Source organism: Canis lupus, chromosome 30 (genome assembly GCF_003254725.2).
Source record: "Canis lupus dingo isolate Sandy chromosome 30, ASM325472v2, whole genome shotgun sequence".
In the NCBI taxonomy this organism is placed as follows: domain Eukaryota; kingdom Metazoa; phylum Chordata; class Mammalia; order Carnivora; family Canidae; genus Canis; species Canis lupus.
Genome location: NC_064272.1, coordinates 2,818,186 through 2,842,579, shown reverse-complemented (window position 1 = coordinate 2,842,579; position 24,394 = coordinate 2,818,186). Strand labels below are relative to the sequence as shown.

General features: G+C 41.1%; 2 protein-coding genes and 1 long non-coding RNA gene across 14 annotated transcripts in view; 2 read left to right on the top strand and 1 right to left on the bottom strand.

Moving 5' to 3' along the window:
* LOC112676176 (uncharacterized) overlaps positions 1–23,439 on the bottom strand; it is an 82,764-nt gene extending 59,325 nt beyond the window's left edge. For 8 of the 10 annotated variants that reach the window (XR_007407492.1, XR_007407487.1, XR_007407494.1 and 5 more), the window contains exons 1-3: positions 22,956–23,439; positions 9,846–9,918; positions 9,167–9,501 (exon numbers count right to left, since the gene is read on the bottom strand). This is a non-coding gene — a long non-coding RNA (uncharacterized LOC112676176). Of the gene's footprint in view, positions 1–9,166; positions 9,502–9,845; positions 9,919–10,124; positions 10,324–22,955 lie in introns of those variants that run through there. The other 2 variants (XR_007407495.1, XR_007407491.1) reach the window with 2 other exon arrangements.
* On the top strand, positions 10,380–19,726 carry ZNF770 (zinc finger protein 770). Of its 3 annotated transcripts, none has more exons than XM_025473294.3 (2): positions 10,380–10,486; positions 15,169–19,726. In XM_025473294.3, the coding sequence occupies exon 2, from the start codon at positions 15,222–15,224 to the stop codon at positions 17,298–17,300; it is 2,079 nt and encodes a 692-aa protein (XP_025329079.1). In that variant the 5' UTR covers positions 10,380–10,486; positions 15,169–15,221; the 3' UTR covers positions 17,301–19,726. The 3 variants fall into 3 exon arrangements, with proteins under 3 accessions (XP_025329079.1, XP_025329080.1, XP_035564460.1); XM_025473295.3 differs by having other exon boundaries at positions 10,394–10,568; XM_035708567.2 differs by lacking the exon at positions 10,380–10,486 and adding an exon at positions 10,682–10,822.
* AQR (aquarius intron-binding spliceosomal factor) overlaps positions 21,919–24,394 on the top strand; it is a 99,426-nt gene continuing 96,950 nt past the window's right edge. Inside the window, exon 1 of the mRNA XM_025473291.3 lies at positions 21,919–22,143. Coding sequence (XP_025329076.1) covers positions 22,069–22,143 — 75 coding nt within the window. The 5' untranslated portion in view covers positions 21,919–22,068. The remainder of the gene's footprint in view (positions 22,144–24,394) is intronic.

The following is a 24,394-nucleotide window of genomic DNA, read 5'->3' as shown; positions in this document are numbered from 1 at the left end:
AGCTGTAATATTAAAATCTGAAAATGTGAAGTATAAATATACATTGTCAATGAATTTCATATCATTTTCTTGCATTCAGAAAGTCACCAATTTCCTGTGAATCCAGACAATTTTCACCATATTTACATTTCTGAAATCTAACTCAATTTCTCCTGTGATGTGTTTTTTAAAGCATCTCTTCTTGTGAGAATATTTTGTTGAACACAAAGAATGTCCTAACAGTCATCTAGAAAGCAGACACCTAATATCAGTCCATCTTCTTTTTAACCTAAATAAGGTATTATTTCTCATTAGAAGTTTGGACATCCAGAACAGGCCACTGAAATATAGGACTTCTGTGAGCACTGAATAGACACACCTCTATAGTGAAGGGGCTGATGAGTAGGAGAAGCAAAATTTTTCACACCATATTTTTTGGTCAACTTCAGCTACATTTAAGCTTTCACAAAGTTTTGTGAACAGCTGTTTCTTCAGGAAATTAAGAAGAGCCACAGTGCCTATAACATTGTGTCATTCTTATTTAACAAATATGTGCCAGATGCTGTAAGTGCTTTACAAATACTAATCTTTTATTTTTTCATAGCAATCCTATAGAACAGATGATATCATCATCACCATCCCTGTCCCCATTTTAACAGATGAAGAAACTCAGTCATAGAGAGGTAAGTCATTTGCTCAAGCTCTGAGCTAACAAGAGGCAGGACCTGGGAAATATGATGGCAGAGCCCATGCTTCTAAACAACACACTCTCCTCCTCTCAGAGTTGGCCATTATATGAGGCAGATGTGGAGGCAAGAAGTTACAAAGCATCCTTGTTCCATGGCCCTTAAGCATGTCATGTCTCTAGTGTGGAAACACTACTTTTAAATTCTAGCAACTTCCATCTGGAGATTCTTTCTCAGGTCTGTGATTTCTAGATGTTCCTACAATGAAAGATATGATGCAGTGAACACTAAAGAAGAATTTAAAGAGTAACCTATAGAATGACCTTGCTTAAGAAGAGGAGATTGGTGGGACACCTGGGTGGCTCAGCGGTTGAGCGTATGCCTTTGGCTCAGGGCATGGCATGATCCTGGAGTTCCAGGATAAGTCCCACATCGGGCTTCCTGTATGGAGCCTGCTTCTCCCTCTGCCTGTGTCTCTGCTTCTCTCTCTGTGTGTCTCATGAATAAATAAATAAAATCTTAAAAAAAAAAAGATGAGATTGGTGAGCTAAAGGAGTGAGCAGCAAGACATGAATGGTTTCTACCACATAAGAGCCCTTTTAGTCACCTTTATAATTCTCATAAAAAATCAACAAAATGCATTTTGTTGCTGTGTTTACAGGTTAACATGAATGACTTCTCTTTGGTTTAAAAGAAAAGAAGGTATCAGTTCCCACAAAATATACACTTTGGCCAAGGACCTTAGAGACTGAAGTCCTTTAAGTATGACTAAGAAGTAGTACAGGGATGTAACTCTGAAGGAATATTTGCCATCATAAGAACATTAAAAATCCCTTTATATCTGTCAGTAAGACAATGGTTAAATTGAAGAACATCCATGCAATAGAACATGAGGCAATCATTGAGAAGAATCAGGTTGATCTATACATTTCCATGAAAAGATATATATAACATATTAAGTGAAGTAGGCAAGTTGCAGAACACCTTCACAGTATTATGTCATCTTTGTGAGAGAATGACACATGAAACAACATTTGTTTTTGTATACCTAGAACATAAGCATGCTTACATACAAATAAGAAAGGTCTGGGCGGCCCGGGGGGCTCAGCAGTTTAGGGCCGCCTTCAGCCCAGGGTGTGATCCTGGAGACCTGGGATCGAGTCCCATGTCGGGCTCCCTGCATGGAGCCTGCTTCTCCCTCTGCCTGTGCCTCTGCCTCTCTCCTTCTCTCTCTCTCTCTGTCTCTCATTAATAAATAAAATCTTTTTAAAAATTATAAAAAAAAAAACAAGAAAGGTCTGAAAGAATACATGCAAACCTCTTAAGAGATTACCTCTGGAAAATGTGCTAAAGGGGGAGGAGGATAGTGGTGAAAAGGGGATGATTTTTTACTTTATAGACTTCTACTTGCTTGTGGTAGGTAAGATTCACCAAATATGCATGAGTAAAAGCACAAGCAAGCATATAGAAGTCATTAAACAACTGGAGAAAAAGTAAGCAATTATTAATTATAAATAAGCTGTGTATAAATTTGACAAACTGATTCATGAGATATATCATATAACCACTTTATTCACTAGTTCTTCCATAATTATGCATAAATTACTGTGTTAGCTTTACTAGATATCTATTTTGCCAATGCTATGGATTTTGAGGTTTTAATTTTCAGAGCAGAGAGAAAGATAAAGTATGAGCAGGGGGTGGAGGGGCAGAGGTAGAGGGCAAAGAGAGAGAATCTCAAGCAGGCTCCATGTTCAGCCCAGAGCCCAACGTGGGGCTCAATCTCAAGACCCTGAGATCATAACCTGACTGAAATCAAGAGTTGGATGCTTAACCAACTAAGCCACCCAAGTGCCCCTGACGTTTTATTTTCATTAAAGCTCAAAGAGGAAAAAAAATAATACCTCCTGAAAAACTGATAAGCATAGTTAATGCATCAGGCTTTCATAATTATATATATATTTTTACAACTCAAATACACATTATGTGGACCATATTTTAGACTGATTGGATATTTTAGACTGTTTAGTATGATAAAACAATCTGAACTCATTTGACAAATGCAGCACACCAATAAGTTCAGATTGAATGGATCAGTTTTCTTGCCTAATGTATTCAGCTTTTAGAACTTTTTGAAATTCAGAATTACATCTAAGATATTGTGAATCCATCCACTCTACTGCTTCTTTCTTCTGCTTAACACATACTGCTCCTTCTAACTGGAATGCCTTTCTTTCCTTGACCAACTGACTAACTTAAATTCTTTATAAACACCCTCTGTCCAGTGAACTTCAAAGTTGAACTGTCCACTGACTAATCCCCTGTAGACAACCCCCACCCCACAGTCCTGGACAGACACTTGTAAAGTTGCTGGAACAGCCCTGGGAAACTAATGTGAGAATGAGGCTCAAGGGAAACCCTATTCAGGAAAGTGATGGATTCACAAGTATTGTTAATGTTACATCTGTCAAATAGCTGTTGAATGAAAGATTTAAGATTTCTTAATATTGATGCATGACTCAAGAGACAATGGGTGAATGTACTCCTAAGTGACTAAAATTTTGTGAGTTTAAACTTATTTTTATCACCCTCTCGTACCAAAGACTCACAGATAAAACATAAACAGAAATTTTTGAAAAACACTCATCTTTAGTATGTGAAGTGCATTCTGACATTTTCTAGCCTATTATAGTTAATACCACTTATTAAAAGTACTGATTGAACCCTAGAAATGGATCATCTCATACACAGATTGAAAGACCTCAAACTACACAATATGTGTTGAGAAATGCTTACAAACATTGCCAAAGAGCCAAAATGTAACTAAAATTGCAACCAAAGTTTAGTTATTATTTTTTTGCCATTTCCACTTTCATGTTGTTTCTCTCCATTTTTAGTAATTTGTTTGTCCAAGTAGGGGCAGGAATTTCTGTCCTAAAGTTGGATGACATCTGGCCAGAACCATAGGACGTGTGCTGAGACAGAAACCAGAGCAGTCAGCAATCTGGGAGTTGGGACTGTCTTAGTCAATTTTGAATATTTGGTCACCTTATCCGAGATTACATGTAAACTCACCTGTTTCAGTTTCTCTGAAGGTAGTTTTTATAGTGTAACTTAAAAAGATAGGGTTTTTTTTATGTGTTGTTTAATGGTTTGAGTTAATTTTAAACAAGGGTTTATGAAATGTGAGCTGGTGCCAGAAAAATGTGGATCAATTGTTGCTTCCCTAGAGGGAGTAGAGGTGCTTTTAATAATATAGATCCTAGTAAAGTATCTATATCTTTTGAGGACTTAAAAAGCCAAAGCAAAATATGGGTTGGATAGGGGTTTTTTCAGTGTGTATGTAGACCAAATTGCACATGGCTGAGTAAGAAAAAAATGTCCTTATTAGAGTCTTATTCTTAACAAACAGTTCATTATTTAGGTACCCTGAAAAGAAAAGGAGTTAATTATATGAATATCACATCATTTAGGATTAACACTATCTGTATGTGACAGAAATCCAAAATAATGGTGGATAATAGTCTTATCTTAAATAAGATAGCATTTAGCTCTCTCATAAAAGATAAGAAGTAGGCAGTCCAAAACTGGCATGTATCCATGATGTCAAAGGACCAAGGGTTCTTGTCTGGTGCTTACTACTGGGGTTTCTGTCACTGCACTCAAATTCTAGAAGGCCGAAAGTAAAAGGGAGGAGAAATGGCAAGCCCCCTCTCTTTAAGGATATGTTCAGAAAATTGCACACGCCATATGCCTGTTTAGCTTATTTAAAATAATTTAATCATATGGCTGTACTAGGGAATGCTCCAGGGAATGTTGGGAAATGTAGTCTTTATACCCAGCTAAACAGTGGAAGGTCTCTTACGTAGGAAGCTGGTAAAGATAGATACTGGGAAAGTAAGCAGATTCTCCTACAAGTATCCATGGCCTGTGATTAAAAACAAACAGACAAAAAACCTTTAGACTCCGTTTCTGCAGTGTTTGCCTCTCCTTCTCAAATAGTCTTCTCCTTACCCTTTTAAACCTTTATCCTTCAATCTAGGGTTGAAAGGAATTACAAAGAGCACTAGTCTACTCAGCATAGTTGATTACCTTGCTCCTATATGCCAGAGCCTGCCATGCCAGGACAGCATGTAGATGGCTGGAACTAGTCAATCAAACCCTTATCACAAAGCTGGGAAACAGGGTCTAACCAGGAATCAGGAAGAGGGAAATGAATGCTGGAGTAGGAAGCAGCAAATATCTCACCATAAGATCTAAAAGGCAGCTCTAAGTTAACATGTTCACATCAAAATTCTTAATTTCTCCCCCAAATTCCACTTCCAAATATGCTACCATCCACACAATAGTTGAAGCAAAAAACCTAAGTGTAATCCTTGAGCTTCTTTTTCCTTCACTCCTTGTATCCAATCAGGACCTGCTACATATTATGTGGGCCCAATAAAAAATAAACATTCAGGGTCCCTTTCTGAAAACTATAAAGGATTTTGAGACATCAGGTAATTAAACCATGGTGGAGTCCTTCCAAGTGTGGGGCCTGGTGCAACTGTACATGAAGGCAGACATGCATCCAATATATATCTACCATAAGATAATAGAAAATATATATGTTGGTGTCTGTCTCTGGTTCCTAGCACACAGCTGCTAAAATTATAGACATTTCACTCTAAGTGGAAAAAAAAGAAGAACAAAAAGTACAATATATTGAGTATCAAATATGCTGTAAGCATTGTATTACATATTTTATATTATGATGCAGTAGAAAGAAGATAGTTTTTGGAGTCATGACAGATATGGATTTGAAACCTACTCACGCACTCACTAGCTGTATGACTTTGACAAGTCAACTAAACTCTAAGTCTTTATGTTTCCTAATTCATAAAGAGGGACAAAAATATTTCCTTTCAAAGTTCTTGGAGTCAGACGCGCTACCATTGCGCCACAAGGTCACATCCTTTCAAAGTTCTTGAGAAGATTAAGAAATTAGAAAGCAATCATAACGATACTCACTGGGCTTGAGAAAAGAACAGAAGACATCAGGGAGACCCTTACTGCAGAAATAAAAGAGTTAAAAAAGAATCAATCAGAGATGAAGATTGGATTACAATAAACAAGATTGGAAATAGTATCGATGCAATGAACAGCAGGCTGGAAGAAGCAGAGGAATGAATTAGTGATTTAGAAGACAAAATAATGGGAAATAATGAAGCTGAACAAAAGAGAGAAGAATTATGTAACATGAGAATAGGCTTAGAGAACTCAGGGACTCAAAAAAAAAAAAAAAGAGGGGGGAGCAGAAAATTTATTTGAAGAAATAATAGCTGAAAACTTCCCTAACCTAGGGAAGTAAACAACATCCAGATCCAGGAGGCACCAGAATTCCCATCAAAATCAACAAACACAGGCCAACACCAAGACATATTGTAATTAAATTTGCAAAATAAAGTGATAAAGAAAAAATATTAAAAGCAGCAAGACAAAAGAAGTCCTTAACTTACAATTAGGTAGAGACCTGATGAAAGATCCCTATTATGATTGCTTCTTCTATTGAGTAAGGGTCCCTCAAAGATCTTAACTGGGGACTGCCTATTACGACCCTTGGTGAACACTACATGTTCACCAAGAACAAATAAAGACATTTTTGGGTGATGCAGAAAGAACGATTTTCACATTCCCTGAATAACAGTTGGAATGTAGACAATGATTAATTAAAAGTTTCCAGGGTCCATAATTAGGAATTTAAGTGATCGCAAAGCTGCCAATACATCCCTTGGGGTACATTGGGTAGCTGAATGCTTAACAATACTTGGCAATGTAAATGTCTGAATTTGTAAGTTAGAATTTAGACAATTCTGGTAACAGCTGGAAGGAGAAATGACCTCTGTAATTTGTGTTAAAACTTAAGAGGCTTTTGCCACAAAGCATCCCCACATTGCTGTTGGAGAGTAATGTGGAAGAATCAGGCTTGCTGGAATAAGTTGTTGCAGGAGGAATTTAAAGCAAAACATTACAGGAGAAGCTCAGAACTTCCTCTGAAAATCTGAGTTTTCCTCCTACTCTTTGCTTTTAAAGAAGTTATTCAAAGGGAAGAAGAGAGAAGACTATGATTATTCGAGGTTAGAGGTAAAAGTACCTATGCAGCTGTACAGAATGTGCAGAGCTCAGCCACTCAAGTTCAGAGAGTTAGTTCACATAGGTAGTTCACCCAACTATCAAATCCTCCAGACTATGAGGTGAGTTACTTACTTTGGGTCAGAGAACAAGATGGAAAAAGCCCTAGGCCTAAACACGAACCATGACTATTGAATATTTATCTAGTTGGGAAGCCAGGTCCTAAATAAAAGTAAAAGTAATATCTCACACATTTGCCCCTGCAATCTAGCAGCCACCAGAGACAGAATTAATACCCATAGCACTACATGGGGTTGGAGGCTGAGAAGAGAAATGTTTCTATCTGTTCTGGCTCTTGGGAGGATAGGTATTTTTAGAGGAATGTAGCTATGAAAAGAACTCAAGAAATTAAGATCCAGAATCAGGAGAGAGGTTACAGGGTCAGGCTCTCCTGACCCCATAAGCAAAAGAGTTTGGTAAATACCATAGCTCTGCCCTCTCTCCTTGGTTGGCCTATAAAAGTAGTAATATTAAAGTAATAGGAGGCATTTTTGTAATCAATGTTGGTCCAGAGGTCAGCCCCGACTCCAAGGGGGAACATATGCGGTCAAAGCCCAATGTTGAGACTCCTACCTACTTTCGGGGTAACCATGGAGCCCCAGTGCTACTGAATTTGAACCAACACATGGTGGTGGGTGGGGTAGGATGCTTCTGCCTAACTAGACCCAGAAATCCAACAAGCATTGGCACCAGTGGAGCTTTAGAGAAAATTTCTAGCAGCCCTTCAAGAGATGGGGACTAGGCTGTGAGTTGGATATGGCCCAACTGTGTTAAGCAAAATATAGCTGTGCCATGTTTACCTTCTGATCCCAACTCACCACTCCACACCTCCAGCCCTTACCATCCTGCCCTCAGAAGTCCTGTAGCTAAACATACAAGAAGCTGCATATGTTTTTCTTGAGAAAATATATGATAGGAAAGAGAGAATTTTAGTCACCAAAAGTCCTCCTAGAAAGGGAGTGCTTTGTTGGAGAAATGCTTTGATAATTGTTTGGGGGTAGAAACTGACATTTGATGGGTATGGTTTTGTGGATTATCTGCAGGAGGCAGGTGGTGGTTTTATTGGTTGCTCCACAGAAAAAATGGGGGGGGGAGGTGAGAGGAAAGTAAGAAGGGAGATGAAAACAGGAGATTTGAACTCTGCCGGACCAATCACTTCAGAGCAGGAAGAGCTTTAGCATTAAAACTCAATTTCATAGTTTCTGATTTAAAATACTCTGAAGACACATGAAAGATGCTCAAAGTGTGGACTCCTTTCAAGTGCAATTATCTTGGATGCACTTGGTGCTGGCTGTTGCTCCCAGGCCCCACATTCTTTCATTTGAAGCCCTATGTCCTAGTGACCCCTGAATCTTCAGTAAAGTATTCTCTCTCTCTCTCTCTCTCTCTCTCTCTCTCTCACACACACACACACACACACCCTCCAGTATGAGTGGATATTTTTCTAGAAACTGACAAAAGAGCTGAGTTCTATGTTCAATGTGTTGTTGCTAAAAAGGAGATAGCCTTAAAGGTTAAGAACTACCAAGGAGGACAGACACACACACTAGGCGCAAGCTATCATGAGGACTGTCCCAAGCTACAGAATTGGATTTTTATCCAAATTGACCAGATATTCAAGGAGTAGGAATCCTCTAGCTGATAACGTGGCTATTCTAATTTCGCCACTGCTGTTTTGTTATCCATTTTGCTTCTGAGTGAGTTTTCTATGACACAGATGGAAGCGTGACGTACCTGTGATCAAAATTCTTCAATAATCTCCCACTGCCTACAGAATTAAAATAAAGAAGACAAAAGAAAACCTCTGCAAAGCATTTAAGGCTTTTCTCAGCTTCTTGCAAAGTGCCTGGTGAGTAATAGGTGCTCTAGATGTGAAGCATAAATAAGCAGGTTTGGCTCTCTCATTTCTATCAGGCTCGGTAAGGTCATCCCTGGTCATCTAGCAAAATGCCAACAAGCCCTCCCACCTAAATCTTCATAGCTTCCTTCTGTGCCTATTTTTTCCCCTCAGTTCTTATCTCGGCTCAGCAAGGAGCCTGCTTCTCCCTCTGCCTGCCGCTCTGCCTCCTTGTGCGCTCTCTTCCTCTCTCTCTGTCAAATAAATAAGTAAAATCTTAAAAAAAAAAAAAAAAGATGAGGAAACAGATTCAGAAAGGTTAAACAACTTTTAAGGACACACACTAGTAAGTTGCAGAGGTAATATACTAACACAAAAATATTCCACGCCATTTGTTTATTTTGCCTTGTCACTAGTACCATCTCTCCCTACAGTGTTCTAGCCTGTCCCCACATTTTGTTTACCCCTTGCTAAGGCCCTATTCAAATCTCACCTCCTCAGTGAAATCCTCCTCATGACTTGTTCTTGGTAATGTCTCCCTTTTTTCCCCCGGAAAGGCTCCTGAGATGACTTTCAGGGTGGCGGGGAAGGTTGTGAGGTAGGGTACGTGGCCCTGGAGAATAGCTCATCCGTGTCTCATCTGTGTTAAGGTTCTTGATGCAAATTCAGGTTCTTGATGCAAAGGCCTACTTGTTTTGCAGGTAATGTACCCTCCACCTGTTCCCAACCTCAGTCTTTCATAGTCTGGGTATCTTCCTGAGGATTTCTGTGGCTGGTGATGGATGCAATTGTTTGCACGGTTTGGTTAAGCTGAGCTCCCCGGAGAAGCTGCGGAGCAGAGCAAATCTCCAGGGTTTATCTGAACACACAGCGTCTGTACCCTCGGGTTAGTTAGCACCTGGGACACCTGAAGCTTTTCCCCTCCTCTGTCTCTGCTTCTGGTTGAAGTAAGGGCTTCAGCCTTTCCCGAATGGGACTCCCCTAAGGTTGCTACATAAAAAGCCGAAGCCTATTTCCTATTAGCCATTTCCTCATGTACGACATGGAAAATAGAGACGGACTTTTCACTGGCCCAACTTTTTCCTTTTTAAGTGAAGGACCCTAGACCGACATTAGAGATAACAACTTTTGTTCTCAGCGGTCCTTGAGAAGTGATGCAAAAAGTCACTTACATTTGAAGGAAAACGTGCTTGTGATCTGTTCTCAGGTCCTCATCTCTCAAGCTGAGACCATTACAATTGGAACCTGCAAAAATCCACAATAATTTTCCAGTATCTTTTGTATTTAAAATCTTGGTGGATGCCTAAGCATCTTACAGCTAGTGATGCGTCAGCCAAGTCCATAACTGAGCTACAACAGTTGACCCTTGATTGTGTCCACACACTATACTGAGGTATCTATGATTTGGGAAGAAGTAGGGAAGTAAAAGGCCAGGTCTGGTACTAGGCTACCTGTGTTCAAACCCCATCTCCATCGCCTTGCAGCCCTGGGACACGGAGTTCGTTCCTTTACGCCTCAATCTCATTCTCCTCATTTTAAAACGAGGTCCTATCATTCCATAAAGTTGCACGTAACGTAAAAAGAGCAATCCGACCTCGGGAGCCCCCCTCACAGCCGGTCGCGGCGGCGCCTAAGCGACGGCGGCCCCGGAGTGGGGGGAGCCTGTTTCCAGCCGGACCGCGTCCCCGGGCGCTCCCGAGCGCCGCGCCTGCGCACTCCGCCCGTCGCCGCGCCGGTCCTGCGGACGTGCGCTCGCTGCCTCCGCGGCGCCCGGGCCCGGGATGTGCGGCCGCCCGGTCGGTGCCAGCTCCAGGTGCGTGCGGAGGACTCGCCGGACCCGTGCGTGAGGCGGCGCGACCCCCGCCAAGGGCCGGGCCTGCCTCGCTCCCTCCCAGGTGCCCGGGGACCCGGAGCGGGGGCGCCACGACCTCAGCCCCTTTCCTTCGCCACTTCCCCGCCTCCCGACGGCCCCTAGGGAGCGGCAGGCGAGGTGTGGGCCGGCGGCGCAGGAAGGATGCTTTCCCCTCGCCGCGGCCCGGGTCGCATACGGCGTTTCCCTCCCCTCTGGCCGCCGCCGGAGCCGTTTTCGCCCTTGCGCTTCCTTTCCTGGGGTGGGATTTTGCGATCTCTGGACTCGGCTCGACCCTAGGTGCTTATGGGTTGCGGGCGGTGAGGGCGACGGCCGGATGTCAGGGTCCCCGTCCCCTGCAGCGGCCCTGGGACGAGATGAGGGTGCAGGGCCCCGAGCGTGGGCCGGGGAAGCGGGGCAGAGGCAGCCACCACGAGGGAAAGGCTGGGGCAAGCGCCGCCAGAGATGATCCCCCGGCTGCAAGTGGTCCAAGTTTCCCCCCGGTCTCTCCTCTCTTGTTGGTTTGCTTTTGTGATATCCGCAGTTTGCTTTTGTGCTGTTAGTAAGAAACCACCAGGCGTTCAGCCGTGAAGCGTCATTGGAATTTTTTTCTAAGATTTTATTTACTTATTTATTCATGAGAGACACAAGCAGAGGGAGAAGCAGGCTCCTTGCGAGAAGCCGGAGCGGGGCTGGATCCCGGGGTCACGGGGTCACGCCCAGAGCCGATGGGAGGCGCTCGACCGCTGGGCCTCCCAGGCGCCCCCAGATCATTTTTTAGTCTTCCAACAGAGTGCATCCGGCAGTTGTCAGAATGATCTTCAGGTTGAACCAGGGAGATTTGCTATTTTACTTTTTATTTTCGGTATAGCAGAGTAAAGTACACAGTGTTGGCTTTGTTTTTTGTTTTCGGTTTTTTTTTTTTTTTCCAATATTTCCAGCAACAACAACAAAAAATCAGTTGAGAGCATAGAGAATCAGTTGAAGTGGGATTTGGAGCGCTCTCAAATTAACGTGCACCCTGTAGAAGTATATATGGGACTGCACTTGGAGCGCTGGGGATCCCGCGCTATCGCTTATAAATAGCAGATGAGATCACTTGTTGCCACAATACAGGGCTCCCAGTAAGTGCTTTCACACCCGCTCTGAAGGCAAGTGACAGTAGTATCCAGTCTTAGTGTTAGTGGTAGTTGATCAGCCGTAGACACTTTTTGGCACAGAAACTATACATAGTCAATTCCTGTTATAATCAGAGAAGGTTGTAGTGTGTGGTTCTACTCTGGGATATTTTTTCAGAAGTATTCGGTAGAAACTATTAAAGAGAAGGAGAAATATATAGTAGGAATTGAGGAGGTCAGCTTCAGGCCAAAATTCTTTGTGTGATCTTCCAGGCCTGACAGTAGACAATTGGCTGGCTTTGGCTGGCCAGCCTTATGGGGGGGGGGGGACTGCCCTCCCCACACCAGACTGGTGCATGGCCAGTGCATTGGAGTTTCAGAGGGAGTTGCAGTCAAGAACTCACCCCTTCCCTCCTGCTACCCATGCTCATACTAGAGTGCACTGGTGGCTCAGTTACCTCCATGCAGATGTTCTTGACTGGGGTCCTTCCCAGGCCTCACTGTCTCCACCAACACCTCGGTTACTTTTCTCCATTTTAACTCCAGACCTTTCCACTTCTAGCGCTTCCTTCCTCGTGCTCTGGCCCACAGGTCCATAAAGAGGCAAAAGACTTTTGTTCCAAGCTCCTCTGCAGGGAGATGCTTGTGTGCATGGCATCCATCTGATCCTTTCCTAGTGTAGTTCTGCTTAATGGATGCTGGGGAACCAGTATTTGTTTTGCCTCATGCTTGCACTGTGGCAGTAAGTGAATAAAGGTGTATTATTTTCATTTTGGCTCTTTGTCCTAATTGACCACCTCAATACCTGATAGCTTGAAAGGAATGAAGTGAATTGCCGAGTTCTCGGCAATTTGATGGATTCATGACTTAACCCTCATAACTGTTCCTGTGTTAGCATGTTCAGGGATTTGGAGGTTGTTCACCAGTAATTTCTCTAACTCAGTGTAGTGAAAATGCATATTAATAGCACCAACAGTTGGCTGCTGCTAACCTGTATATCTGGGTTATATGTATATTTTATAAATTAATATAATTGCTTGCAGTCAGATTTGTTTATTTTACATAGACTGTGTGGCATATCCATTTTGTTGTAATTACATTTTTTGGTAAATATTTTGGGGTTACATGGGCCAACTGAAGAAAATTAGATATTGTTGCTGTCCTTAGTAATCCTGCCTCATCCTATGGGCCCCAACTTTATCTAATGGGTCACTTGATTACTTTGCATAAAGTGATTGATTCATTGTGGGTTCCTCTGTCTAGTGTTGTGTGAAGAGGTATACCAGAAATAGCTTTCACAAACATTCTTACTGCTTTCTACAGAAGTTTCACAAAACAGTATTCATCTTTACTATATGTAATGCAATCTGATATTTTCTACTTTTTATTAAACAAAACTGATCATAACCCACTAAGTTGATTTCACAATGCATTAATGATAGCAACATGCAGTTATGTTTTTTTTAGACTCTGAAAAGTACTGTGATAAAGCAACTAGTAGTAGAAGATATTTATTGAATAAATGAATGCTTTTGTTTCTGATTCACATTGCTGAAGAGAACCACAGTGGGTGTGATTGTGTGTTTAAGGTGTCTTCTGGAAAAGACAGTAAATAGCATATATGGGGAAGCCTGGGTGGCTCAGTGGTTTGGCACTGCCTTCCACCCAGGGTGTGATCCTAGAGACCTGGGATCGAGTCCTGCATTGGGCTCCCTGCATGGTGCCTGCTTCTTCTCCCTCCACCTGTGTCTCTGCCTCCCTCCCTCTCTGTGTCTCTCATGAATAGATAAATAAAATCTTTTTTAAAAAAATAGCATATATGTTGGATGTTCGCCAGATTAGCTGACAAAAGAACACTGAGTTTCTAGTAGATTTATCAACTTTCTGATCTCAAATAGAAGATAAAGACATTAGAATCAGAGCTACAGCAGCTTTTCTTTTTTTAATCTCTGACTCCTTTATTTAAGGTAGATGCAATAGTAGAAGGAGGATGAGAAGAAAATTGGTTTCCCTGATAAAAGAGAAGATAGGGTATACAGTTTTTATAAAAATACTTAGTAAACTTTTGCATGTATCCTACATAGTTATATTAAGGAAAGCATGTTTATATTAACTCCAGGACCAAAACAATGCTTCTATTATATTGTCTGAACCACACTTAACTCTCAGTTACTCAGCCATCGATAAGTATATAAGTAGCCAGTTAGCCTCATTGCCTTTGTACTGTCTTTTAGGAATTCCACAACAAAATGCAAAGAAGAAATAAAAAGAACTATAAGTTTAGTTAGTATGTTTATTTCTTAGTTAGAAACCCTAAAAAATTGTATTATGTAGATAAAGTTACATAATCTGATTAATGTTGAGCAAAGTAGTATCTTCCATTTGTAATCACTTCACAGTTGTCCAACACATTCAGATGCATTATTTCCATTGATTCTCACAAAAATTGATGTGGTAGGCAGGCCAGGGGGCATTTTCTCCATTTTAGAGATGAATATGATGGGGTTTATCCGCCCCCCACACACTGAAATCATTCGGTAGCAAATCGGGACTAGAACCCAGATTATCTGGGGAATTTTCTCCCAGTTGTCCAAGGTTGTCTTTGCTGGTCCAAAGAAGTAATTAGAAGTAAATACTGGTAATGATGTGGCTAAGAAATCCAACCTTGGTAAATAAAACATTCCCTTCTCAGATCATACCCATGGTATGCTATAATTAAATGCAAATACATCTTATTTTTAGTTTTATATTTCAATTTTTGCACTCCTTACCTTTCTGGCTTAATTTTTTTTTTTTTTTTGAGTCTTGCTTAATTTTTAAAAAATGACAAAAACGGACACCTGGGTAGCTTAGTAGGTTGAGTGTCCATCTTGATTTCAGCTCAGGTCATGACATCAGAGTCATGAGATGGAGCCCCACATCTGGCTCTGTGCTGTGGTTGGAGCCTGCTAAGATTTTCTTCCTCTCCTCCTGACCCACCTCACCCGACTCACACACAGGCAATCTCTCTCTCTCTCTCTCTCTCTTGCTCTTAAAAATAAATAAATAAATAATGACAAAGCAACTAAATATTGAAAATGCTACATAATAAAGAAATAGGAAAATTGGAATTAAAAGGTCTAATGTTAAGAAATTCAACTCCGTCCCCTTTTGATTTATTATCTCAATTAATTAGAAATATAGCTTGAAGTTACATAGGTTTTTAGAGATTTATTTTTTTAAGTAAGTTCTATACCCAATATGGGGCTTGAACTCATGACTCTGAGATCAAGAGTCATATACTTTACTGACTGAGCCAGCCAGGCATCCCTAGAGATTTCTTTTAAAGACTCATCATTTCTATGTGTGAGGTTAGTTTTATGATTTTAAAGTATTCATCTAAAATGGTTATTACCTTACTTTTAAACATAGAAAATGTCCAGCTTCCTCTATACCCTTAATATCTTTAGCCAAAGGAGAACTTAAATTATTTCTTTTCATATGAATAAGTACTTTTTAAATTAATACATTTTTATTTTTAATTTTTAGACATCTGTGGAGTTTAAGAACATGGAGTTCATCAGAGTATATCACTGAAGAATATGATGGCTGAAAACAATTTAAAAATGCTAAAGATTCAACAGTGTGTAGTAGCCAACAAACTACCTAGAAACAGGCCATATATTTGCAATATTTGCTTCAAGCACTTTGAAACACCATCAAAATTAGCTAGGCATTATCTCATTCATACTGGTCAAAAGCCATTTGAATGTGATGTATGTCATAAAACCTTTAGGCAACTGGTTCATCTGGAGAGACATCAACTAACTCATAATCTACCTTTTAAATGTAGCATTTGTCAACGCCACTTTAAAAATCTGAAGACGTTTGTGAAGCACCAACAACTTCACAATGAAACCTACCAGAATGATGTTAAACAGGTCAGAAGATTGTTGGAGGCCAAGCAAGAAAAACCAGTATATGGGATGTATCATACTTTTACCACACAGGAAAGATGGGCATTACACCCATGCTCTAAGTCTGATCCTACATACAGCCCTACAAAGAAAAGAAAGAATATTCACGCATGTACAATCTGTGGCAAGATGTTTCCATCACAATCAAAACTTGATAGGCATGCACTAATTCATACTGGTCAGAGGCCGTTTAAGTGTGTCTTGTGCAGTAAATCTTTCCGGCAGTCAACTCATTTAAAAATTCATCAACTCACACATTCAGAAGAAAGACCTTTCCAATGTTGTTTTTGTCAAAAAGGATTTAAGATTCAAAGCAAACTTCTGAAGCATAAACAAATCCATACCAGGAATAAGACCTTTCAGACTCTTTCATTAAAGGTAAAGAGTCCAGAATCATGCCCCCTGCCTAATAAATTAAGTGCAAAGCAGGATAGTTTTGAAAATGGTTATATAGGTGAATCTGAGGAGAATAATCAACTTGATGTCCACTCTATTTATATCGTCCCTTTTCAGTGTCCAGAGTGTGAAGAGTGTTTTGAATCAGAGCAAATTCTCAATGGACATAAGTGTTTTCCTGCCAGAGGTGGCAAAATTCCAAGCAGGCTCAAAAGAAGCTGCAACTATAAAACCATTGTGAAAAAAATCTTGGCTAAACTTAAACGTGCTGGGGGTAAGAAATTAGATAATTTTCGATCTGAGAAAAAAGTATTTAAAAACAATTTCTTGAAAAATTGTGATTTTATTACTGGTGAGCTTAGCCCTGAACAAACTCAGAGAACATTTATGGGTTCTCTTAGCAAACATGGAACATATAAGACAGTTGGCAATAAAAAGAAGAAAACGTTGACTTTGCCATTTTCTTGGCAAAAGCACTTCCAGAACCAAAATATAGGTAAAAACTTGAAAGGTATCCTTACAACAGAAAACAAGTTACCTATAGATAATTCAGTGAGTAATAAAGATGTATCTATCTATGGTTCATCAGGTGAGGAATTCTTTGGTAACTGTGAAGTGCTTCAGTGTGGTTTTTCAGTTCCAAGTGAAAATCTACATACTGGACATAAGATGTGTCCTTGTGACAAATGTGAGAAAGTATTTCCTTCTATATCCAAACTACAAAGACACTATTTAATTCATACTGGACAGAGGCCTTTTGGCTGTAATGTTTGTGGGAAATCTTTTAGACAGTCAGCTCACTTAAAAAGACACAAATTAACTCATATTGATAAGATTCCTTATAGAAGATCTCTTTGCCAAGAATTTGAAAATTTGAACCAACTTCTCATTCATCCGGGTGATAATGTTAACTATAATGCTTCCCAACAATGCCAGACTCTTGGACTCCAAAAATATGAGGTCTCAGAGTCAGATCAAATAACAGAAATAAAAGTTAAGGTAGAATCAGAGGATTTCATTCTCAGTACCCCCTACAGGAACAGGCAGCCTTACCTCTCTAGTGCACTTCTGCAATCTGAGCAGAGCCAACATAGCCATTGTTGCAGTTATTCAGGGCGTGTGGAGAGGAATGATGGCCTTCTTTACCAATGCAGCGTTTGTTCCAAAAGTTTTCGGTCTCCGTCTAAACTGGAAAGACACTATCTAATTCATGCAGGGCAGAAGCCATTTGAATGTTCAGTTTGTGGGAAAACATTCAGACAGGCTCCTCACTGGAAGAGACATCAACTTACTCACTTTAAGGAATGACCAACCACAAGAGAAAGCAGTTCTCAAATTCTGTTGTGTAACTGACAGAACCAGTAACGCATTTGTGGTGTCTCTGGTAATTTTGTTCCTAAAGCCTCTATCGTTTAAAATGTATTTTTATGTAAAGGCCTTTCTTAGGTTGAGTGATTTCATAGGCAGTTGCTTGTGCTGCAAGTAAGAGCTAAGATACATAGAAAATTAATACAATGTTTTTGGAATAGCCAAATTAATTTTTAGGGGGAAGAACATGGTTTGATGCCATACAGTAAGCATTTATTTTATTTTAATATATACTTTGTATTGAAAATGTAAATCCATGATGTGGTACAATAACTCAGTTCATTCATTTTTTAAAAGAAATTATTCCTTAACATTTGCCATCTCCTTTTAAATATACTCAAAGGAGTGAGAGGTAAAAATTGGGTTTTGGCTGCAGCAAATAGCTCCACTACATTTTCTTTATTTTATGTTTCACATGAAAGCATAATTTTGTACACCTATGGCTCAGATTCCATTGCAAGATTTTTTCTTTTAAGTTTAAAAACTATAAAGGCAGTAAAAATGAAAATGGATGAGGACGTCAGCATTATTTTCATTGGTCTTTTGCAAGCTATTTATTCTTAGGACTCTGGTAGCTTCACCTTCATTTCCACAGGGGATTAGAATTGTATTTTTTTTACCCAGCCTGTTGTCTTTCCCAAAGGATCTGAAAGTAGGAAAGAGACTAGGATGCACTTGTATACCTTTACCATATTTACTTATCAGGAGTATTGTCCAAGTGCCATAATCTTTTTGATGATATGTATGCTGTATTATCTTTTCAGAGGAATAAATGCAATTCATCTACTAAATGATTGACAATAGTAGTTGTAAACTTAAGACTCACTTGCATAGAACTGCATCTTCCAAGACTTCTATTTTACTTTAGTAAAACTTTGTTTTAATGCATCTTGGAATTGAGTAGTCCTATGACTTAACTAAATCTATTCTGTTAAGTTTGATCAAATGGCAATGACTAGGTCTAGTTCTAGTTTTTAATTCTATGTTTATTGCAAGACTCTAATGCTAAAGAATGTTACTCTGATCCTTAGCAAATTGTTATTTTGATTAGTAAGGTAATTATTCCCATAAAGGAATAAAATGCCTATGGAATCGAGGATATCATTCCTCTAAACAGTACTGTCATGATTGGGAAATATTAAATCTTAAGTTATGAAAGACGTAATCACAAACTGTCCTTCGTATTTGCCATGTTTTAATAAAGTCTTTAAGAACGACATTTCTCAGTAATTAACCATTATCTTTTAAGAGAAGAACAGGTGGGTGTTGGTCCTGGTATACTTCAATAATAGTGACAAGCCTTCTGTTGAGAATGGATAAACATTCTTTGCATTTTAAGCTCTTCATCATACTCTTAAGAGTTGTCTTTGTATAGGAGGAGGGAAGAGGAGAGGTTGGTATCTTTTTTTTCAACTGCATTTTGAGAAACTCGAGTTTAATATACAGAGATGAAAGGTAAAGGTACAGATAAAATGCCCAATGATGTATAAAGGTGCAGGAGAATCATATGATCTAAAAAATAATTTCTCTTAGGTTTCCTCCAGATACGTTCTTCCATTGCAAGCAAGATGATGGTTTACAGAATTTGCTTTACACCACAAACTTTTCAAAAACATCCCTATTACATAAAAGCAAGGGATAATTCAAATTTTCCAAGAATATAGGTTCAAAGGGTTTTTTGTTTGAAATTATGTATTTTGGGATTTTCCAAAGCTATTTATATATTTTATTTGAGGTAAATGTCTCATTTAGTCCTTTCCCAACCCAAACAGGGAGAGTCCTAACAGTGTTGTGCTTGTATGATATTAGATTTTATTTGCTTAAGTGGTACTACTATACTTTTTTTGGCCCATGCCTTTTTAAGCTGTTTCATATTGAAAGTTGGAATACTGTAAAAATTTTGTCAAAGATGTATTGTAGTGCTATTTGAAGTACCTATAACAAAATTCTTATTTACCTTTATCACTGCAAGCTTCTTGTGGAAACTTCTTAGGAATAAAAATAAACTGTATACATCCATGATTAAGAAAAATAAAACATTAGGTGTTAAATGATGATTTGCTGCATGCTAGAACTGTTTGTATTGTTGAATCAATTACTTTGGTTTCCTGAAAAAATAAACTTTATAAATATCTTTAAAGAGATTCATTAAAATTTTTTGTTTGGATGATTCCAGGGCTGTAGCATGATATCTACTGAAGTAGTTTCATTGGCTAAGTTAATGGAATTATTGTTTCTTGGTTTGTACTGCAGTAGAGCCAACAATTTTAGAACAAAATGTGTGTGTTGAAGGAAAGTAGATGGTGGTTAAGAGTCTTGAAGAATTTAAACCTCAGAATATTTTAAAAATAAACTTTCAAGATACACTTCGGCTTTTTTTTTTTTTTTTTTTTTTTTTTTGGAAAATCACATAATATTGGAACAAGGTACTGATTGCCAACCACTTTCCTGGGCCCACTCCAATCCACCTCCACTGAATTTCCTGATATGGATATTTAATCATCTCCTTATTTCTTACTTATTTTTTACTTCTTATTATATTTCTTTACTAGCTTCTTATCACCTACAAAAGGATGTTAACTGCATCACGTTACATAATCTACCTGCTTACCCATTTATCTCCCCCAGATTTGTACTAAAGAAATACAGAATTAGTTCCTCCCATGCATATTCTTGTTATTCTTCTTGTCTCCATCTTGGCTACCCACTATTATTTTAAATTAGATACAGACTTTCACACTGTTCAAAGAAATTTAGTTGAGCCAGATTTGATTCGGTTTTCCATGATAATGGGAAAAAACTAAAGTGTTTAAAACACTTGCAGAAAACTTTATTTTTAAATGATTTACTTATTTTTTATTTATTTTTTTAATGTAATCTTTTCCCAATGCGGGGCTTGAACTCACAACCCTGAGATCAAGAGTCACATGTTCTAGGACTGAGCCAGCCAGGAGTCCCCCAAAACATTTCAATGTACATGTTATAGAAGATAACCAATCAGAACTATAGTTTTAAGACATAGCAACAATCTTTGTAGTCTGAGTAACATACAGAAACTTTTTGTTAGAAGTAACATTTTCAAGGACTGTTTGTTGTTGTTTGCTTATTTTTTACTAATCTCTACACTGAAGGTGGGGGCTTAAACTCATGGCTCTGAGATCAAGAGTCCAGGCTCTACCTACTGAGCCAGCCAGGTGCCCCAAGGATGGATGATACAGAATATCTGCTTTTTAGAAGCAGGGAAAGAACATTAAATTTCTATCTTGAGCTTTCTATTGCTGGTTTGAAGGGCTTAAATTTCAGGGCAAACTGCTGGAGTTCTATTAGCAGTAAGACAAATTAGTTTGAACTTTTTTTTTTTTTTAAACGATTTTATCTATTTACGCATGAGGCAGAGAGAGAGGCAGAGGGAGAAGCAGGCTCCCGGTGAGAAGCCTGATGTAGGGCTTGATCCCCACACCCGAGCCAAAAGCAGACAGATGCTCAACCACCGAGCCACCCAGGTGCCCCAAGTTTGAACTTAAATACTGTTTACTCTGCAAGCCTTTCTGATTTACCCAAACACTCCATCCCCTGTGCTCTCACTGTTTTTTCTGCATAACTCGATTGTCACTGTTGATCAGTGGTTTTCAAACTTTAGCGTGCAAATCCTGTAAAGGGTTTGTTCAAAGCATACACAGCTAAGCCACATCTCAGTTTCTCTCATGTCTGGTGGTGGGCCCAAGAATTTGCATTTATGCAGGTTAACTGTTAGTGCTGTATTGAAATTGCACTTTGAGAAACAATAAGCAAAACTACATGCTTCTGGAAAGCGAAGGAATGCATCCTTTTATGTTCTATGTTTTAAATAGGGATAGGGATACAGGCCAAGTTTGAAGCTGTGTTTGGAAAGAAGAGAGGATAGGCAATAAAACATTTCCACTGCACCTAGCATAAAAAGAGATAGCAGTTGGGACAAACAACTTGAGCTTTACCGGTTATTCGGGTTACTGTTTTTTTTTTTTTTTTTTTTGTCTTTTATGTTGAAAATGCATTTTACACCTACTTTCTCCATTGCCTCTTCACTCAACTAATCTGTCACCCGCTTTTTACCTGGTAGCCCTTTTTTCCCTAGTATGGCAATAGGGATGGATTGCAAATGGCATGGGGAAAATTTTAAGGGCGTTGACTATGCTTATCCGGATTTTGGTGATGGTTTCACAGATGTATGACTGAAAACGTATCAAATTTTACACTCCAAAATACGTGCATGCAGTTCATCGTATGTCAACTTATACCTCCATGAGTCTGTTAAAAAACAGTTAAAGCCGAGCCCCGCATACTCACAGCGTATGTTTTTATCAACACTGCTTTTTTTTAGGTTCGAGAGAACCGCCAAGTGTCCCCGCCCCGCCCCGCCCCGCCCCGCCCCCGACAGCACCTGCCGGCCGCGTCCTTGAGACCCGGTCCCGACGGCCGGGTGCGTTCTCCGAGCTGCCCGCTAGGGGGCGCGCGCGCAGGCGGCGGCAGCCCCCGCGGTCCGTCGCTCAGCCCCAGCGCCCGCGCAAACTTCCGGTCCTGCTCCGCTCCGCTTCCGGGAGACGCGCGGGCTGCTGTGCGCGCCCCTCCGAGCCTGCGGAGACCGAGGCGCAGGGCGGGCCGGGCCGGCGGGCTCCTGCTGCGCGGAATTGGGCTCACCGCCGCCCCGGGCGGGCCTTTCCTCCCCACCATGGCGGCCCCTGCTCAGCCCAAGAAAATCGTGGCCCCGACGGTGTCCCAGATCAACGCGGAGTTCGTGACCCAGGTGCGCGCGGGCGAGTGTGGCGTGTGTGAAAGGGCCGCCGAGACCCCCGAGGCCTGGGGGCGAGGCTCTCCCTGGGGTGGGCGCTCCCGGGAGGCGTTCGTGCGTCCGTCCGTCCGTCCGTCCGTCGGCTCACGGGCCTTGACGGAGCATCTGCTCCGTGTCGGCGGCTGCAGGGGGCGCCGCGGAGACGCGTGAAAGAGGCCGCCCTGCCCTAAAGGGCGCGGGTTCCGCGGAGGAGAGACGCACGGAAAGAAGGCTCCTAAGCGAGCTCTTGTGTGTCGGACTCTGTCGCGGAAGCGGCGGGTTCGAGAAAGAAACGGACCCCAGCCTGAGACTGGCAAGGCTTCGTAGCGGGGACGGGGCCTGCCAGACCGGGGACGAGAGCTTGCCTTGGCCGTGGAGCAGCCCAGGCCTCTGAGGGGGGCGACGGGAGTCTGGCAAGGCCCCGCTCCGGGCGGGCGCATCCGTGAAGCCCGCAGCCGTGGTGCCCGAGGGCCTTGGCCCACACCCGGTGACGGCGTTGCGCGGGGCGGCGCGGGCGGCCGGGAACAGGGAAGCCCAGCCCTTGGCCCCCACAGCGGGCGGGTGTCGGCCGAGTGCGGCTGCTCCCCGCAGAAGCTGTTACCCCATCTTCTTTCCTCTCTGGCCTCTGCCTCCCATTTGCCCAGGCAGAAGCCTCAGGGCCGTTTAGAGCCCTCCCTTCCCTTCCTCAACCACTCCGTGTTTGCCTCTGAACGTCTTTTAAACGTATCTGCTTCTCTGTATACTACGCGTGCTACCCGTGTTGACCGCCTGGACCTAGGCATCCTGACCTGTCTGGTGGTCTTTCCTCTTGCTCTTCTCCTCCCCGTTCTTCATATTGCTGCCAGTGACTTCACACAGATGCAATTCTGACCGTATCAGTTACCTTAACATCTTTATGAAGAGTTCTAATTTGTCTTGGGATAATGACCAGGATCCTTTGAAGTATTATGTGACCTGGCCTGTGCTCGTATCCAGTTTCCTCCCTCCCTCTAACTCTCCTTTAGCCGTACCGAACACATTTATATAAATCTGCCGTGCGGTCTTTCACCCCTTGGTCTTTCATCGTTGTTCAGAATCCTCATTTCCCCCCACTTTCCTTTATACGGTTAATTCATTGTCACCCATCTATGACATCACTTTGAAGAAGCTTTCCTGACAACTCCCTTTTCTTACATACCGGTGTTTTTGTGGTTAAAGCTGTTTATCAGTTTCCTTCACCTAAAGAGCTTACATTTTAGAGATGAGTCCGACAAGTTAACAGTTTCAAACAGGGATCAGTGCTATCAGAAAAATGAGATGGGGTGTGTGAAAGGCAGTCAGGAAAGTCCTCTCTGACGTGACATTTGATCGAAGACCTGAATGCAAAAAAGCAGGCAGTTTTGGGGAAAGTAGGGAAACAATCCAGGGAAGAGCAAGTGCAAATGCTTTATGGTATGAATACAAAGGCCAGGATTAGAGACAAAAGAAGAGGGAGAATGGTAGGAGATGAGTATGTACAATGAGGTCTTAGAATTTTAGAGGCAGAGATAAGTTTGGATTTCATTCTCAATCAGTAGATTTTAATTGCGATCCAGGGAATGATATTCTAGAAGGAATCCTCTGACTAATCTATGGAAACTGGGTGGGAGTGCGAGAGCAGTAGTAGGGTTACCAGTGACTCCAGGTATGAGATGATGGTGGCCTCTACTCTTAGAGTAGACTGATAGATTTTGAAGCTACAGGCAGCAGGACTTGCTGATTGATTGTGGAAGTTTGGAGGAAAAGACAAATAGGGCATATCTTGAACAGCTAGGTGAATGGTTTGGACATTGAGAGAGGAAAGGAGAGGGTTTAGTGGGGAGTATCAAGAGTTCTGTTCGGGCCTTGTTACATGTGAGATGCCCAGTAGACATTCAGTTGAAAATATTGAGAAGGCAGTAGAATATGTGAGTCTGGAGTACCTGAGCAGGTTCTGGGCTTGCATGTAAGTTTGACAATTCAGTTTTTTTTTTTTTTTTTTTTTTTTTTAATGCTACTGTATTTGGTGTCCTTTTTGTCTTTCAATAAAATTTATTTTGAACGGTCTATGCTCTCTTAGCTATAGTAAATGGGAAATGGAGAGAGTTTCTGTTTTACATGAGCCCGAAGAGTGTGGGGGAGGGCAGTATAATCCTGGAGGTAGTAGTGTGTGAGAGGTCATAGGTTAGACCCCATGGAGAAGCTAGATCAGATATTTAAAATAAGCAAT